Below are 19,494 nucleotides of genomic sequence, written 5' to 3' on the forward strand. Positions count from 1 at the left end.
TTTTCTGTACAGTGTTTTTACCAAATAACATGAAATGCCTGATGTACTGTATGTAGCTGGAATTAGTTGGTCCTAATTAACTTAGCTTCTTTGCATGCCAGCCTTTGTTTTTGTTAGTGTTATTATTTATTAATGACAATGTTTTGCATTTCTTAAGCAATTTATCCCAGGATTTCAAGTACTTTACATTTCAGTGACTTTATTCATAGTCGCCCTCGCTAAGAGTACGCACGTTTTTTTTAAATGGTTTATCTTCATTTTTCCACCATGTTCCTACGACTAACATGTCAACAAATAGCCAAAGTGTTTCTTTGTAGGACCTAACATAAGATGGTAATGATACTGTTAACTTCTGTCGGGTGACAAATAGCACTTGGCCTCATGTGCTTGGCTGTATTGTAAAATGAATAAAGGTATAAACATAGATCTGTCATTTTTGGTTAAAAGAAGACTTGAGTGAGCCTCTATGAAGCTGTACCATAGGCTGCTGTACCTAAGGCACCGCTTTCTTTGAAGTAAATACTAACGTACACAATTGCAACTGATGGTAATCAGGTACACTGACAAAGAGCAGTACAGATTTTAAACAATGAAGATGACTTTCACAAATATAAAGGTTGTAATGCCTGCTCGTTGTTTTTAAGGCAACTTTACATCAAATCACACGAATCCCACTAGTCAGTAGCTGTGATGGCAGTTACTGCTGTACTCTGCTAAGCTAGGCCAAATTTGTTAGTTTTTTTTCTTCCTTATGAGATTTAGCTTCCATCCCATTGGTTACGCGGGTTATCAAACTAAATTACGATTCGTCAGATTTGATAAACAGCTCAGGAAAAAAGTTGATTTATCTTCAGCAGGGCTAAGGGGGTGGTGATCTCTCCAGCTAGCTCTAGTGTTAGCTCTCTTGCTTTTAGCAGTCTAGTCTGTGGCAGAGCTGTGGTTTGGTTGAGCTTTATTTCATAGTAACTATTTTTACAACTCCATCCAACAAAGATGTATCATCTGGGAACCGTGACAGTTATTGGCAATCCATCCAATACTTGTTCCGCTATTCCAAACCGACATTACCCTCTCTTGAGTCACACAGTTGTCATGGGTGATTATGTCTTTATTACTTTGTACATCATGTCTAAATACAGTACATATGAGAAGGACCAAAAGGCCATTTTCCCATTTTGTATTTATTTGAATAACAAAATGGACGATCTACACGGAACACATAATGCAATACAAAATCTACAAAATGGTACAGTGACAAAGTGTTTTGTTCGACAGGTAACAACTGTACAGTATAAATGGATACAACACTGTATTTTTTTTCTTGTATTTAACTCATCTATATTTGGCACTTGACCACAAAATGCTATTGAAGTGAAATGTGGGACTGACGTACCTGATCACCGACTTGAAATGTGCAGATAATTTATCACAACTACCCCCCCTCCTCATTCATCTCCTTGTGAAGACTACAGCACCTCATGGTGTTTTCAGACCAGCAGGTACAGGCATGCGAACATGAAGCAGAATGGAAGCAGTAAAGAGCTATCAGTGAATCGTACAAAAACACAGTGCGGTCTGGTGGATGCTGCTGTTACTCGCTACCAACGTCCGTGTTCTGTTCGTGGTTTGCTGCTGCGTCTTAGTCATGAAACTATCTGTAATCTCCATTGTCACAGTCGTGCTCAAATTGTCTACAATTATATTCGTATTTTTAAATTTGATGCACAGTCAAGAGACGTGAAGTCACATTTGCACAAAACTTGTGCAGATGCTACACGTGTTTACTGCCTTTCTGGGAAATAGGATGTCAGTAGAGGGGAAAAAAGAAGCTACATGGACTAAGTGTAGCTGTGGGTATTCAACGCTGAATGCATAGCAATGTGTGTGCTCCTCTCCATTTTAACATCTCCAGCATAAATATGAGTGAATATACTGAACAACTTTCTTTCATATCATATTCGTCAAGTAAAAGAAAATGTTTACCATCACATTTCAAATAATTTATACGTCAATTTTAAAGTGAATTTCTTCCATTGCAGAAAATCGCCACAAGGTGATCACAGAGTAAAAGAATATATAAGTAACAGACTATATATTCATATAACATCTAACTTTGTTTTTTTTGCTTATACGCCATAGTTGAGGAGAGAGAATCACAGCTCGGTTTATATGCATATGTCAAGTTCATGTAGTCCTCTGTAAAGCGAAGAGGTGTGTTTATGTGAAGTGTGTGTGTGTGTGTGTGGACAAAGAACTTGGCATAAAAAGTCACTTTCAAAAGAGCAGATGGTTTTTATCTGTAGTCAAAATATTCCACTTCTTTTTTAAATCTGAGTCAGGTTTAGTTTTATGTGACATTCCTCCAAAATATACATAAAAACTAAATCTGCTTTCATCCTTTCTGAAATTCTTCTATGGTTAAAAACTAAACTTCCCGGATCTCCCGTCTTCATGAGCCATACTGCAAGCCGTGAACACCTGTCGCCCCAGACTCACATACTTCATGTCATTCAGTGTTAACATGGAGTTAGATTGCAATACTGTGTGAGAATCAGTCCGTCATCACTCAACAACCCGAGTCAGTTAAAAGAGAACAAAATCAGCATGATTCCCTTTAAATAAGAAATTACGCTTTCAAAAAAACAAGAACGAATAAAAGAACAAAACAGCAAACTTGGATTCGGCTCAAAGTACCTCAGGAATCTGTTGGATCGTCCTCGCTGGCCGTCTCCTCGGACAAAGATAACACATTTCATTCAGTGTTTAACAAGTCTTTGATGGGATTTTAGTCCATTGAGTTATATTTGTACCGTGTGCGAGATCGTTGTTGTCTGCAGCGTCTGACCACGCATAGAGGCACATGTACAGTGTGTGCATGTGGGTGCTCAAAGAGTATATTTATGTGTAGCAGGCTTTGGTATTTGCAGTATGAACAGGTACATGTTGACTAGGTGTGTGTGTGTGTGTGTGTGTGTGTGTGTGTGTGTGTGTGTGCCTCTACAGCTCAAGTGATCAAATGTCAACAATCTCAGGTGGGTCAGCGGTGAGAGATTTTGAAAATGTGTTAGATTAATAATGGGAAAAAGTCCAGTTTTCTACTGCCCAGCACCGCTGGGATCACACTGAAGCAGCCGGACGATGGAGGGATCGCCCTTCGCTCCCTCAACAAACTCCTCAAGGGACAGTTTACCTGAGTGAGAGAGACAGAGAGAGAGACAGAGAGAGAGAGAGAGAGAGAGAGAGAGAGAGAGAGAGAGAGAGAGAGAGAGAGAGAGACAGACAGAGACAGAGAGAGAGACGGAGAGACAGAAAGAGAGACACACACAGATTATCAGTTAATTGTCGTGTTAATTCATTATGAGAACAAAGAGCAGATCTCTTCCCCAACGTGATGTGACATGTTATTAATATTATTTAATCAGGTTTTTTTAATTATGTTTCTAGCAATATAGCATACAGCAGTTCATTTACTGATTTGAAAGGCTTCAATTTGGACTGCTAGAGTGCGTTTACAGACTTTGTTTCACAGTGTTTTTCAATTATTTTTTACTAAATGTTCGGCTATATTCCAGGAAGTCGGCCCATATTCTCCTCTGTGCGGTATGATTGATAGTTAATTCAGTAGGTCGACGTGCAGAGACCGATGACCAACAAAATAAAAATGTCATTTCAGTTTATCACAACTAGGTTGAAACGTTGTTCCTATTCATATAATTATTATTATTCAGTCAAAGCGCTGTGATTAAAGTCAAGTAAAAGAGTTATGATGATTAATGTAACTTTATCCACAGAGACCAGAATACATTTTGGGCTCTTTCATGAAAGCTAGGCAGGTTCGAGGCTCTGGTCGGGCTATTTTATGTCAGCACTGGATTTATTATCCAATTACAGCTGATGCAAAACTGTACAACCACAAATAGCAAACAGAATAATACATGATGGATCACTGTGTTAATAGAATAGTATTGAGAATATAGAAGTAGTAAATTCCTAGATTGGAATCAGATTCAGTTCGAGGCGTTAACGTAGCTGCTGTTTAAGCCGAAAACACTTGAGCAGAGCGAGAGGCAGTCTGAGGAAGGCTCACCATCTCGATTCGTGTCCATCTGTCTGAATATCTTGTCTGTGCGTTTCTCAGGTGTGGACTCATCCTCGGGCATCTTCATCACTGAGGACACCATCTTGTAAATAGCCTGAACACAGAGGGAACAGAGAGGAAGACTTTATAAACACAATAAAGAAGCTTTATGTTTGACTGTAAAAACGGTTGTTATGGTGAGTTAGGACACCTTAAATAACCTGCCTTCATTAAAGTTTTAATACTTAAAAAAAGGTGGGTGGAATGCATTTAGAATAGTAGATAAATCACTCAAACACTTCCAACGATAAACACAACCATAAAGAGTCTGCAGTCAGATCGGTTATTCCAGCCAGAAGCAAAACTGGAAGGTTGCGTCAGCTGGATTGTTGAAAAGGTGCAATGAAATATATATACGACCCATCAATCAACTCGTCTCCTCTGGGGGAGAGAAGAGAGATAAAGGATTACTTTCATCTATGTTTGGCTCCGAGGCCTGAAACAAACAGGAAGCATTCATGTCTAAAAGACGTAGTTTAGGTTTTTAAATAGACGATAAATCAAGAAAAGTGAATGTGTTTGCTTCACTGTTTAGGGTTTCTGAGATATTTAAAGGCTGAAGCGGTTAGTATTTATTAATACTGCATTACACATTAAGCTTAGTACTCGTGAAATACGCCTCATAATGATGAAGAGTGTGTCGCACCAGAGGAGCTGTGTAAACTGCATTAAGCTGAGTATTGATTTAGTTGATCAATCAAAGTCTGACCAGCAGCCAAAAAACCTAAAGTTTCTAATTAAATGTAATAATAAGACAAAAGTAGCTCCTAGCATATAAAAAGTGGAAATCAAATGTTTGGTATTTGTAGTAAATAAGTAATAATTAATCATGATGAATAATGTTCAACTAATGATTTACCAAATAACAGAAAAGCCCGAGTATGTTTTTGCAGTCGGGGTTATTATTGCACAAAAGCTGAAAATTAATAATTTCATTATTTTAAGTAATTTATCCAGCAAAACAAACGCATGTTACAGCTTCTTGCGTGTGATGATGTGTAGCTGTTCTGTGTTGTGTATGCAGTAAATTTAACATCTTTGGGATCTGGACTGTTGGTCAGACACAACAAGAACTGTGCCAACCTTGGATCACCTTGGATTCTGGGTAAATGTGATAAACATGTTTAACAACTTTCCATAAACGTGGGAAGAGGGGGTGCTGAAGGGGCTGTAGCAACCCCTTCAATCATAATATTAATATATATAATATGAATTAATAAATAGATGAATCAATACTGAAAATAATCATGAGATGTTGCCCTTTATTGGACTGATGGATATTTTGCCAATGTATCAAGGCATCATTACACACGCTCACTTTACGCAGACGCAGTATAAATTAAAGGACACTGATTGGAGGATTGGACGACACATTCTTTGGCACTCAGCACCGTGATGTGTGACGGGAGGGATTGCTGGTGTGTGTGTGTGTGTCTGAACCATTTATCCAATAAGACGAGGAGCCTGTGTGAGACCGTGTAAGCAACACTGGAGCTGCTGAGCAAACGATTGGGAGGGGGGGGGGGGGGGGGGGTTCCTAGAACCGCACAGCTGCTGGATGTAGCACTGAGTCAATATGAGGATCACAGGAGGACCGCTCCCTTCTAGAAATACATCTCAGTCAAGTGTTATTTAGAGACGTCTGAGGGCCAGAGAGGAACTGCTGGTTTCTAAAATTACACCGCGGCCGCCTTTCCTGCTGTGGCCAGTCAACTGGTGCAGAACACAGACGCAGACGGATATACATGATGTAGCAGCTGCAGAAGTAGTTTTAGGACCACGGAACATGGCGTAAACATGACGGCACGCAATGGCCGCCGGAAGACTGAGGCTAAGCACAAAGTTGAGAGAAGAAAAGATGGAGGGAAATAAAGATAAGGAGGAACCAAAACAGTAAACCCACCGATACAATCTCCAGCATCTCCGCCTTGCTTATGTATCCGTTCCCATCCAGGTCGTACATACTGAACGCCCACTTCAGCTTCTGGTCCAGCCGACCGCGAGAGGTCACGCTCAGGGCGATGATGAACTCCCTGAAGTCTATAGTCCCGTCTCCGTTGGCGTCGAAAGTGCGGAAGACGTGCTCGGCGAACTTGGAGGCGTCTCCGTAAGGGAAGAAGTTGGCGTAGATCTTCTTGAACTCCTCCATGGAGAGCGCGCCGCTGGGGCAGTCCCGCAGGAAGCCCTTGTACCACTCCATGATCTCGTGCTCGGTGAAGTCCGTGTTCTCCATCAGGTCCTGCATGACGTCGGGACGGAGCTTGCTGTTTTGTTTGCCCATGGTCGCTGTGTGCGTGTTCAGGCTGTGAGGTGAGCGCAGCGGCGATTTAGACTGCAGACAGTGAAGAAGAAAGGGAGGGAGAGGGGGACCGAAACAATTATGTTAGAAATAATCTGAAATTTCTGTTTTTGATACTAAAGGGGCATAAACAACCAATACAAAATAAAAACAAATAGACTCATAAGACACCAAAAATACAGTTTAAAAACTGCAATAACTGACTTTTTGTTGACTTTGTGGCAGTGTAACGAGCTGTAACACTGACATATTATCACTTATAATCAATATTCACTCTCCTTGCAGCTCTGTTTTTAGTCTCTACCAGTTCCTGATTTAAAACATCGGCCTTTTTCGCTGCTAAAAAACGAGGTTGGCCATAATCTACCAACTAAATTACTCACGAGATGAGATGCCGCTAAATCATTTCCTGTGGGAAACCTTGTCAAAGTGGCTCCTATTAACCCGACTAAAAAGGATAAACGTAAATGATGGAAAATGTGTTAAGGAACCTACAGTATTCAATACAAACTGTGGATTATACTTTGTTTTTTGTTAATGTGTTTTCTTCTCATCATCTCTTTATATCAGCTTCACTGTCAAACTTTTAGTTTTTGCTTTCATTTAGCCTTTTTTTAAAGGCGGTAATTTAAATTGACAGTTTGGTGCCTTTTATCTTAACTGCACTTATCTTTTGTTGCCGTTTCATTCAAAAATGCAAATAACCTTTAACACAAAAGCCTGACATGACTAGATAATAGAGAAGCAGGAAGATTAAGTGCACATGCACAGGCACGTTCAGTCTGCCATGCACCTGCAACAGGAGACCGCACAACCACCACTGATGCACAACTACACCCACACCCACACCGCACCACATTCACTGTTGACAACCATGTCAGTGTGTCTGTGCGTGCATCTCTGCAGCTGAACCTTCCATTTCCTGCAGAAACTGCGATACTGATCCATCAACACACACATACACATCCTCTGTATTAGTAGTCGAGATGGTTTATCGAGCCGGTTTGGGTTTTGAAATGTAACCTGCAGAAAAAGATGTAGATATACGTAGTTGACCTCAAGGACAATTTGACTTGTTTTATGCTTTCCGAGTGCATCATAAACATGCACACTAGCCGCGTAGCTGATCCAACTTGGTGACGTGTCGCATAGAAAAAAATCACACTCCTGTGAATTAGTCGTTGCAGAAAGTGAAGACTCGAGAGAAGACGCAGCCCTGCAGCTAATGTGCTTAGCACTTTTCCCCGGTCAGACCACTAGCTGAGCTCTCCAGGCTAAAGAGAAGAGGGAAGCTGTTCCAAGCTTAGCCGAGGATAACGGCAGAGAACATCAGCAATGTCAGGTCAGGCCAAAGCAAATTACTGTACAGGTAGTTTGTTCCAGGAAGGGACAAAAAGGTCGGTCACCTCTGCGTTTCCAGTCACTGTTTGTTGCTTCTCTCACATTGTTAAAAGTTAGATACATGATGGTTTATAAATGTAAAGAAATAAATGAGCTTGTAAGACCGCACTAACTAATTGTACCCTAAGCCATAATGCCATTAAAGTTAGCTGTCGAACTAATATCACTGTATGCAAATTTTGACTTTTAAAGCTCCCAATTGACTTGTTTTAAGTTCACTCTCTCAGTTGATCCATTAATTAGTCTGATTGAGTCTGACTGATTGAAAAAGAGCCGCCATCATGTTTACTTTACAGGAAAGTGCATGGGTGCCTCGTGGGAATATGCTCTTCCTGCCAATAACAAAGAACTTTGCATGAATGAAAAGTGCTGCTTCAGTGACAAACTCAACAGGAAACACTACACAAATGAATTTAGGGAGGAAGGCAGTCATTTTGCAAACTGCTAATTCAAGGACTCGGTCGTCTTTTCTAAATTGTTTCATACTTGCATGTTCCGTAAACAGCCCGCCGCCATAATCCTTTAATTAACTCTGAGTAAACAATGGGCTCTAGCAATGTGGCAGCCACCTCTAATGAGTTCACTTTGATGCCAGCGTGAATGCTGGAGCAGCGTGAAAAGGAGATTAACACCCGTTTACATACTCATCACTCCTGGAACAAAACACGTCAGCAGCTACACAGCGGGGGTTCACCGTGACCGTCTGATACACAGACTGGCAGTGTGTCTGCATTTAAATTAGAAAGAAGCAAACAGTCTGCACCTGAGAGAGACTGTATACTATACAACATGAAACCCAAAAGGTATCAGCTGCTACAGGAACTATTTTGATCTTTGATGGTTCCAGTTTCTCAAATGGGAGAATTCGCTGCTTTTCTTTATCTTTCATTATAGTAAACAAGTTATCTAACGACATTTTTCACTGTTTTGTGATGTTTTATAGACCAAACGATTAATATATAATTCACAGGTTAAATATATACCGACAACAAATCACTAGCTGCAGCCCAAATAAATCCACCATTGAAATATTCCCAACATCCGCATCTGAAGGGCCATTAACAAACCCATGGAGCACCCACACAGGTGTTTTCAATAATTCTACCTGATTAGGCCTCTCCTCAGGTGGGTGTGGGTGCAGACATACTGGTCATAGCCAGAAAAGCACAGGTGTAACAAATCATATGAACTAGTTTCCATTTAAGAGTCCCAGTAAGAGTCCAGTAAGAGTCCAGTGAGCATTATCCGTTACAGAATCCTCATCATTTTCAGGGTGTAGATTATAGTACAAGTTCTCCTGTTTTTGTCAGATTGTAAAACTTAAAGAAGCCAGCACATACTTGTCAGCTGATTGACTTGATTAGCTTTGCCAATATGACCACGATAGACTCTGTAATGAAGCAGCTCACAGTGAAAATAACTTTGAGATGACACAAGGAAAGTTACAATTGTCTTCACCTGTATTCAACTTCAACCTTAACTTTATTGTCTCAGAGGAGACATTTGTCTTTCACACAGATCTAAAGATTAACTCCACAAAACACAATGAAACACTTAAAACATCAATTATTAAATAAATACTATGCTAAAGATGTTCACATAAAAAACACAAAATACAGTGACTATATCTATTTTGCCTCTAGAAGACAACAATCTGACATTTTGCTGCAAGCAAAGGTTGATCGAAAATGGTATGTTGTTTTAAAAAGTCTAATCACAACCAAATTAAGGTTCTATGTCTCTGATTCAAAGTCTAAATGCATACACATGCAGTGATTTAAAACCAGTTCAGTCAGTGTACCACACGCACACACACACACACACACACACTCTCTCTCTCTTTGTTTCATGCGGTGCTCTGGATCCCCACATACTCTGCAATCTGCATTTCATAATGTTTTTAATGGATGGTAGATATTTGCATGATTACTGAGGCTGCGCTGTCATAATTACTGACCATACCTTCCCTCGTGTTTTCATCAGCAAGTTGTCAAAAAAACAAAAAAAAAACATATATTTAATTACACTTTCTCTGCAGACTGACGGCTTTTTTAATTATTTGCTTTTAGCTGCGGCTCTAATCATACAGACTCCTTTCACTATTCATACAAAGAGAAATGTTTCCCTCATTACTCGACACGAGGGAGGGAAGCTTATTAGTGTTGCTCTTACTGGCTTCACAATAATGTATCATAATGCCCATTATCCACTATTTTCTGACATTTTATGGAAAAATGATGACTTGATGATTATAATTAGCTGCAGCTCTTTTGTGTGTCATGAACTGGTCTTTATTCCACACTGTGTGCTCTGTCATTACTACCAGGAGAGTATTTCACTTGTTTTTAAAAATGTTTCTCTACTTCTTCAGACTACACGGCTGGGTATAGTTTCTATGTGAGGTTTGCATGTCACTCCCTCTGGGTTTCCATTTCCTCCCACAGTCCACAGACATGCAGGTATTGCTCCATGTGAACAGTAAGTAAAGGTAGAAACAGTGCACTCCGTCGCTCTTTATCTCGCCTGGCTGAAGGTCTCTGGATCTAAAAAAGAGGAAATGTTCTGATGAGAGCTCAGACCTCCGCTGAACATCCCCTCACCTATCATCCCTAAGAACTCAGCTATTTCTGTCTCTCAGAGATCACTGCCTACAGTCGACCGCTAAGACTCTTACCTGCTGCTGCTGGCAGACCTTTTAATGGCATTGTTACACAAAAGAGGCTTTGACAAGTGGACAGGTCACATGGTTGAGCCAAGTCTCTGCCGTCTCATGAGGTAAAGACGAGGGAGTGAACGCCGGGCCCTTGTTTAACGTCCGGGACGAGAGCGGAGCCCGAGATGAGGCAGGTGGTGTAATCCAGCAGAAAACTGGCTGCCGCTTTGGGTTTCTAACAACACCGACGGGACAAACATGTTGTTCAGTGTTTGAGACGTTTAGCACAGATCAACCTGCTGGACTCTTTGAGACAGATTTAACTCCAACGATGCTGCGTCATATTCAGCAACGCATCAAGAGAACATCTCGCTCTCATTTCCATGAAATAGAACTAGGGCTTCAAACAGACACAAAGATATTAAATATACTATCATACATGGAAAAAGAAAGGCAGCAAATCCTCCGATTTTGAAATAGAGCTGGTTTTCGACTGTTGGATTATGGGAATAATCGTTAGTTGCGAGTAAAGAACCTAAATAAAATCTATGTGAATGTATGAACTATGTACGTGCAGCCAAAGCTCTCGCACTGCAGCAGCTGAGCGGCCGGCTCGTTCATCTCGCTGGTCGAGTCAAAAGGCCCTCGACACGACATTCATCCGAGAACATCTTGTTGCCGACTTACGCAACAGGCAGAAGTCTCCATTTATATCCTTCAGGTAAATCTCAACCCAACGGTCCCACGGATAATCCCAGAACAGAGACAGCAGAAGAAGAAGAAAGGAGAAGAAGCTAGTGGGAGGCCAACAGAGAGCTCAGGGACTGAAAGAGACCCGGTGACAGATTGGAGTTTATGAATGATACATTCATAATGAAATATGAGCCGTCTGTGATCAGGCTACAGCGCTGAGCTCGGCCATTCTCTACCGAACAGGCACGCAATTATCGGACCGGCAAGATCTGCAATCTGATATTCACCCAAAGGGTCAAAAATAAATAATTAATTTTCATCTCAGCTGTAATAATATATTAAAAAAACAGAACAAATTGGGACCAGCAGCTCCAGTGAGACCAGATTTTGATTTCAGGCAACGCCACACACAGACACATGATTTTGAGTATTGCGATATTACAACAGCTCTCTTTCTTCTCTTGCTATTTAAGCGACTAATCGGTTTTTGCATCATCTGTTTTTGCAAGAGCTCAGCGTTGAGTGTTTGATTAACAGAGTCCAACAACTGGTTTACAGCAGCACTGAAAGAAACCATCCAAAAACCTCACATTTATGTAAGCACGAGTACTTTCCTCATGTCCTCCAGAGCTGAGGTGTGTAGATTAAATAAAGATGTTCGGGAGGTGGAGAACATTTCCAAACGGTGAGACAGTTTACACACAAAAATAATGTTGGCTGGTGTCACGACTGTGACTCTGGACGCTCTGCCAGAGATAAACACGGATGTTATTAAAGCGTACGGTAAGTACAGTGCAGGACGACACAAACTGACACGGTTGCAAACTTTCTACTAACACCACTGAGATCAAACAGCGCATCAAAGACTCAACTCAACACCACTCTTTCAACCTCAAACTTCAATTTTGCCGCACGACAGCGACTGAAGAGTCCACCTGCACAATGCACATGAACGTCATGTCAGGGCAGTTACTATCAAACCAACGGAAACAAGCATCTATTGTTGAGCACAAACAACGTGGACAGTATGATACAGTGGAATAAAAGAGAAAAGGGTTCACATGTGTTAGCCATTACTCTCAGAACTCTGTTGGTTTTCCCACTTGTGCCCTTTTGGCTCAAGTTTTACGCGATCTAAAAACGAGGCCTTGCAGCCCTCCTCGACATCTCGACACACACATCTATCTCTTTGACCGTCGTCTTGCAATCAAGTGTCTGATCAGCAGCACATGTTGCAGCAGCAGCAGCAGCAGCAGCAGCTCGGCATAGTTTCGGGAGCACCGGCGCTCACGTTACAAGTATCGTGGCGAGCGCTGTTCAGTGCAGCGTGCTTTTGGTGGCTCCTTGAATATCTGCAAGCAACTCTATCTCCCGTGTTATTTAGTGGAAGGTCAGGTGCTGCTCTACTGCCGGTCCGATCTGTGCCAGAGTCTGTCTGAAGAAACTTAACATCTTCAGCAGAGCAGAACGGCTGCACCAAGACAAAAACAAAGTACGAGTAAGAGGGTTAGAAAGAGAGAGAGAGAGAAGTGAAAGACTGCAACTTAAAAGTGAAAGTGGTTTTGATGAAACTTGGAAAATAAGACTAAACAATTACTCGGAAAATAAATAATCATCAAATTGGTCTATAATGGAAATAATCAACTTCCTCTACATGCAAACATAAGACAGTTTCACATCAAACTGAGGCTGGAGGTCAAATCAGGATTAAACATTCATAGCAGCTTTAAAAACAGCCACAACTTCCTTAATATTTGGGTTTATCATAATACTTCATTACTGCCTCTGTCTGTTATTTCAATGGACATCAGTGGGATGTGATTATTGGTCAATTCTCCAACACAACTGAATTAATGGCACATTAACAGGGTTTTGTTTTCTTTATTCTCCGTCTTTAAATGGGACTTATTTACGTGAGAATTCCTTAAACTATTCCTTCCCTCCTCTAACTCTCAGCCACCCTTTGAGAAACCAGAGGCAGCGACTTCATCATAATGCAGCGCACATGAGCTCCCATTGTCAGCCGGAGAGCTTCGTGCGTCAAGACGCTGCAGAAAACCACAATCACGACAGAGAAGCCATTATGAGGGAGCGAATGAGAACAAGATTTTTTTTTTGCAAGAAGGCAGACAGAGCTGCAACAGACTCAGGATTGGATGAACACGCACGCACGCACGCACGCACACACACGCACGCACACGCACACACACACACGCACACGCACACACACACACACACACACAGTCACTCACACAGTCACTCACAGTCACTCACAGTCACTCACAGCAAATTGTCACTGATTGCTCGAGGAGAGTGCTGTTTACTTTGCATTGAATGTCTAAAATGCACCTCTCTCTGAAAATAGCCTGTTGTAAAGACAAAGGAAACAGAGATGGAAATGTCAATCTGTCCTCTGCCACCGATATCTGCAGCAGAGCGTGAAATGTGGCTTTCTATCCAAAAACATTATCTGTGTCTTTATCGCAGCATTTGAAGCTCTCTCTTGCGCCTTCCTCCTTCAGTTTAATCCTCCACTCATCCTCGCTTACTCCCAATCACTCTCCCCGTCTGCTTTTTCTACAAAAAAATAAAAAGAAGGTTGAACTCAATTCAAATGTGCACTGACTTCTGCACAGACGAGCATAACTACAGAGGATGCTGCCAGTGTGGTCAGTCTGGCCTCAAAACATAAACCCACGCACACGAAAATAGAACATCTGTTTAAATTTAGTGTATGTTTGTCAGAGTTCAGCATCTTGAACTGTTTGGAGGGACGCTTTCGACACCAAGAGGGCTATTATCTCGGCTCCACCCTCGTGTCAGCACCTCCGCAGGTCTTTAAACTCTCCTGCTGTGCTTGCGTCGGCCGCGTGAGGCGAGGAGAGAGAGCTGGACCGGAGCGTTTCACTGCTGTTTCGGTTGACATTTCCTAAAAACACATTGAAGCACTCGGAAGCCACAGTGCTTCAAAGACAGCAAAACTAGTCGTCATGTTAGAGTCAGTGTCCACTCGTGTCGTCCGCTCGGATCACTCCGCAAGAGGAAATTCAGCCTCGACAGGTTCTTGTTTACATCCCACATCAAAGCCAAAGCAGTGGCCTTCATTTACTACAAGCCACCTTCAGAGGCAGCAAGTCTTCAGTCCTTTAGTCCTTTAGTCTTACTTTAGCTGCTCGACTGTCTCATGGAAACCTGAACCCAATGTGATCCTCCAATGAATCAACTCAATGTCGGGTCGTAACTAATGACTATTTTCATTATTGATGAATATGTCAATTGTTTTTTGGTTTAATTATTTAGTCTATATGGCGGAAAATAAAATTCTCACAATTGAGAACACGTGAATGTTTGATATTTTGACTTGAAGAATGTGTCTACAGTCAAAAACAGTTTATTGATGAATTGCTTATTCTTGTTTTATAGTGAATGTATCTTTGGATAAGGGACTGTTATAGATGCAACAGTTTGAAGACTCTCCTTGGGCTCAGGAGAATGACCGAAAAATAATGGAATAAATTACTTTATCCTCTAGTTAAAAACATATTTGAATTGTAAAACTTCTCATTAAACATAGCAACTGGTGTTCTGTTGTTGAAGTATGATCATCTAATTAATTTAGATGGGCCTTATTTGGTCCCTATTTTCTTATATAAACGATTAACTGTAAAGACATGTTGTATTTTTACTAAAAACAAGGAAAAGCTATCAAAAAAATAATCCTCACATTTAAGAAGTTGTAACCTGCAAATGTCTGACATGTTACCTATTTTATAACATGTAATGCCCTGAAGCTCTCAAGACTGTAAGCTCATTAAAATTAAAACATATACCTCACTGCTACAACACTCTTACTGACCACTGACTATATAATGAGAGCACGTCCACCACAGGCGTTCATTCACAGTGAAGCAAACACTTCACTTGTCAAGATAAAGCACCACTTTATCCTTTGGACCAAGTGTCCAACAATGCTGCCTCCTCTCTCTCTACTTAAGTCCACTGACTGACTGATGTGTATTCGCTGAAACCAGATACCCTTCCTCACTCAGCCTTGTGTGGTTGCAGGAGGACTCCTTTTTCACTTCTTGCACTCTCTCATTCTACATTTAAATGTGGAGAGTGCATGAAGGCGACAAGCACCTCTACCGGGCTCCTCCGAGGGTTCCTTTAGGACAGAGGAAGCATCCTCACTCGACTGGAAATTTATGTAGAGATTTATCCGCTGCTCACATCTTGTTAGCGCTGCTGCTCTGCAAAGTGTAACAACTATTATTGCTGTTATATTACACAGACGAATGCAAGTGTGTGTGTGAGCGCTTCACCGTGTAAACTAATCTCCACTGCGCTGCAAGCGAAACAAATAAAAGAGAAAGAAAACGTAACAGGAAGAGGACAAACAGCGAGGGAGGGACGGGACGGGACACGACAACTTACCTCACTTTAAAGTTCCTGTCAGGGGACCTGTTTAAAAAAGCCTCTATTCGTCCATTACCCCGCGTCACCGGAGCGAACGGTTAAAAAGTTGCAGACAAGGCGGGCAACAGGTTGCAGGAGCCACTCAGGAGCGGTAGTTTTCCGTGGCTGCTCTCGGTCTAAACTCTAAACTCTACCGGGGCTTATTCTGCAGCACGGACGCCGCCTCGCTCAGCAGACCCGCCGCTGACGTCAACACTGCTCGTCACGTGACGCGGCGGCGGCCAATGGGAGGCCGCGTTGTCCCCGGCACCTGGACGGCGATTAGCATTTCAAACATTAACAATGAAGAATAAATTCGTGAAAACAATGTTTATAATATCAACAGAAGTATTAGTAGTTATGTAGAATTAAAGACTGTCAGTGTAGTAAAGTTGGTGTGCTTTATAATACTTCCTAAATAACTCAATGAATTAAGAAATTGTAATGTTGAACAGTGAAACCGTTTTTTATTTTGGCATATACTAACTATTACCACTCATACAATGAATTGTATATAGCTTTCCTATTTCTATTTATTGTTGGCTTTAGTTTTTTTTCTCCACATACATTACACTCTTCTGTATTTGTTTACTATCTCTTCATAGCTTTAATTTCATTTATGGTGTGCATCTCTTAATTTCTATATATCCTTTGCTCTGTTTAATCCCTTTTGTGTCGAGGATGAATAAAGTGTTATCCTTTCTCTATTTTACTTGATGCTGATAGGAAGTAAAAACAATTAAAACCCCTTAAAGCAGCATTTCAAATATTTCAAAATGTTAAAATAGAGGATAAGTTCAATACATTATTAGTTGTTTGTGCAGTACACCTGCCAACGTTTTTGTCATTTTCTAACCATAGTTTTGCATGCATCATGTGTATGTTATCAACCCTGCTGTTTTTATTTTGCATAATGAGGGATATTTGCAAACTAGTGCTGTGCAAGGGTTCAAATGATGAAGCTAAATAGTTCTAGACTTATTTGTGTTTACATTCTTTTGCATTCCCTTATATTACCTCTAGTTATTATCTGTTGCAGCGAAACTATAATACGCTTATTTATTACTGACTATTGCATGATAATGATGAGAGAGATTATGGTGACGATAACCACCATGCATTTGCTGCGGCCCAGGACAAATGTTCCCTTGCAGGAACATTGCTTGCAGCCATGCTTTGCCTAAGATGATTAGTGGAAGTCAAAGCCACGGGGCTTATTCAGCCCGGTGTTCCAGGGAGCATTTTCTAAATGGCCTTACAAAGTACACTGAGAAGGCCTCCTGCCTGCTGAGTCAGCAAACCCCGGACCTCACTGACAGATAGAATGATTTGCTGAATTCACAAACTAAACATAACAGAGAAGTAATAAATGTCTGCCAGCATTCGGGACACATGCATGCATCATCTTTTCACATTGTAATGCAGTGATCCTTTGTTATTGACTTGAAGCAGCAGACAAGATTGTTGTTCACTCTTAACAGAAGTGAGGGCTCATCAGTGAGTTTGACCCTGAGTACTGTTGCAACCTCTGACTAATAGGTTTGCATAACATTGATCTGACTGGAGAGAAATCCCCAACTCCGCACTCATCCGCACACACACACACACACACACACACACACACACACACACACACACACATAAGCACCAGTGAGGCCTGGTCGGCCACAGCTCAAACGCCAAGAGGCTTTGAACTAGAGAGCCAGCCAGCCAGCCCATGGCTCGACACAGGCTCTGATATTAGGTAACAGCGGCTTTAGAGACAAGGTTAAGTAGCTGGTGCTGGATGGAGAAGCTACTGAGATGCACAGTAGAGGACCAAACTCCTCCGCGATTATCTGTTATCTAACCACACAGAGCTAACTTTGTGCTGCTCTGAATCCACCGAGGAGCGAGGACGAAGTTTCGAGGTGAGCTAAGCTCTAGTGTTTTTATTGAGGAAAGGTCTCTGCAGGTTACACATTCAGAAGTTCTCCACAAGAAAAAAGGAAGACTGCATCATAATTACTTTGTGACTCTTTCTGTTACAGTTCTCATTTTTTAAGTTTTTACTTGCTCTGCAAAATTACTGAACAATAATGTGATGTGATGATCTGCTGGAGGAGTGGTTATAGATGTTTAGTGAGTTTAGTGTTTCTGAAGGTGTCCCACATATCAAAAGACAAAGCATATGTGACTGCACATCAGAGATGAGCAGCTGAACCTCCAGCAGTCGGAGAACAGGGAGTACTCTAGTCGACCAGTGCGTCATGAGCAGCAGATTTATGCTCAGGCTGACTGGATTACCCAACAGGGGAATTTATTCTCAACCAGAACATAATGAGAGCTGCATGATGAGCTTCTTCAAAACAGGCAGTCACAGGTGTGAACTCTCTGTTGTACGTCTGCAAGAAAACAGCAGCTGCAGGAGGGGAAATCCTCTGAACCTGTCCAGCAACATCCCCAGAGGATAAACCTCTGAGTCACTGACGACATGCACTTCTTATAGCACAGCATCCAACTTTTCAAGTCACACAAATATTCACATTGTTTGTGTGACTTTGTGTGACTTGACGCAAATTGAAATGAAAGCTAAAGGCACCCAAACCCAACCATAAACATGCAATGCACAGTTTTCTTCACTGTTATTAAACATGTAATAAAATTACGTATATAGATGATTATGTCTTCATTAGATGTTTCCTGTGGTTTCATGCAGCAGGATCCTGAAGGAAACATTTCATACAATATATGATATTATAAAACAATCACAGGGGCTATTTTTCTGCAAAATGAATACTTTTAGTTTGGATACTTTAAGAGCATTTTGCTGATAATACTCATGTACTATTTTTAAACTGTTGTATTGTTACTGTTGATTAGTCGACTAATCGATTGTTTTGGTCTGAGTCTACTAAGATCCCATTAGTTGATTAATCATTTCTAGTGCTTTTTCATGACCGACTTATTTCCATGAAACCTATGAGCACATCTCTGGTAAACAGAAAACTGTATAGTGGTGCTTTTTGTGGATTGTTTTGTTGCGTTGTGGATTCTTAGTGGAGAAACTCAGTTTTACAGAACTGTCCTTTAAAGCAACTAATCAATTAGTCGACTAAGATTTTTTTTTAAGAGGTCAGCCCTATTGATAACAGTTTGTGAAAGACACAGGGCTGTGCTGGATTGCAACATCTGCAAAAAACTAACTAAAAATGCCCCACAAAGTGAGTAAAATTCAACTTAAATTACATTTCTAAAATGATAAATGCAATCACCCCAACCAAGGCAATTTAATGAACCATTAAATTAGCTAATTACTGGTAAATATTAGCAGCGTTTACATTATTTCGGACTCTTTACATATGACTTTTATTTGTTTGTCTCTGGAAGTAACAGTAGAAAATAGTTACTATATATAATTCTTCCTGTCTTGTTTCATTACAATTTACCTCTGCCAGATAATACAAGAAAGCAGATACGACACCACAGCACTAACAGCATTCGTAAATCCTACAAAGTCATGTGCATTGTGTTGGAGTTTTATTTTTATCAACTCAGAAGAGGCGGAGTGAAAAGCAACTACAGCTTGACTTCAAAGAGCTATGTAAGCTGAGTCAGAATGAGGCAGTGGACTTACGTCAGCAGGTCTCCTCTGTGCTCTACCATGACAGCTGTGACACCACAGGTATAAGTTCCCACCTGTCCACCAGCATGAGACCATGACATGCAACACAATAAGTTATGTCGTGCTGAGTCATAGTAAGTGTTTTTTTTTAGGAGGGTTTCTGAGATATTGCTTTCATGAGAATGGACCGGACGTGAGTTCCCAGTGCCCTTGACCTTTGACCACCAAAATCTAATCAGTTCATCCTTGAA

The 19,494-nt window shown here is 41.1% G+C and overlaps 1 protein-coding gene across 1 annotated transcript; it reads right to left on the reverse strand.

Moving 5' to 3' along the window:
* Positions 1–1,087: 1,087 nt before the first annotated feature.
* ncaldb (neurocalcin delta b) lies at positions 1,088–15,835 on the reverse strand. The gene is made up of 4 exons (XM_076106215.1): positions 15,619–15,835; positions 6,042–6,470; positions 4,088–4,193; positions 1,088–3,190 (listed from the first exon to the last, which is right to left on the reverse strand). The coding sequence occupies exons 2-4, from the start codon at positions 6,417–6,419 to the stop codon at positions 3,096–3,098; spliced, it is 579 nt and encodes a 192-aa protein (XP_075962330.1). The 5' UTR covers positions 6,420–6,470; positions 15,619–15,835; the 3' UTR covers positions 1,088–3,095.
* Positions 15,836–19,494: the final 3,659 nt, after the last annotated feature.

Source organism: Anarhichas minor, unplaced genomic scaffold, assembly GCF_050575085.1.
Source record: "Anarhichas minor isolate MPS153535 unplaced genomic scaffold, ASM5057508v1 ptg000033l, whole genome shotgun sequence".
Taxonomy (NCBI): Eukaryota; Metazoa; Chordata; class Actinopteri; order Perciformes; family Anarhichadidae; genus Anarhichas; species Anarhichas minor.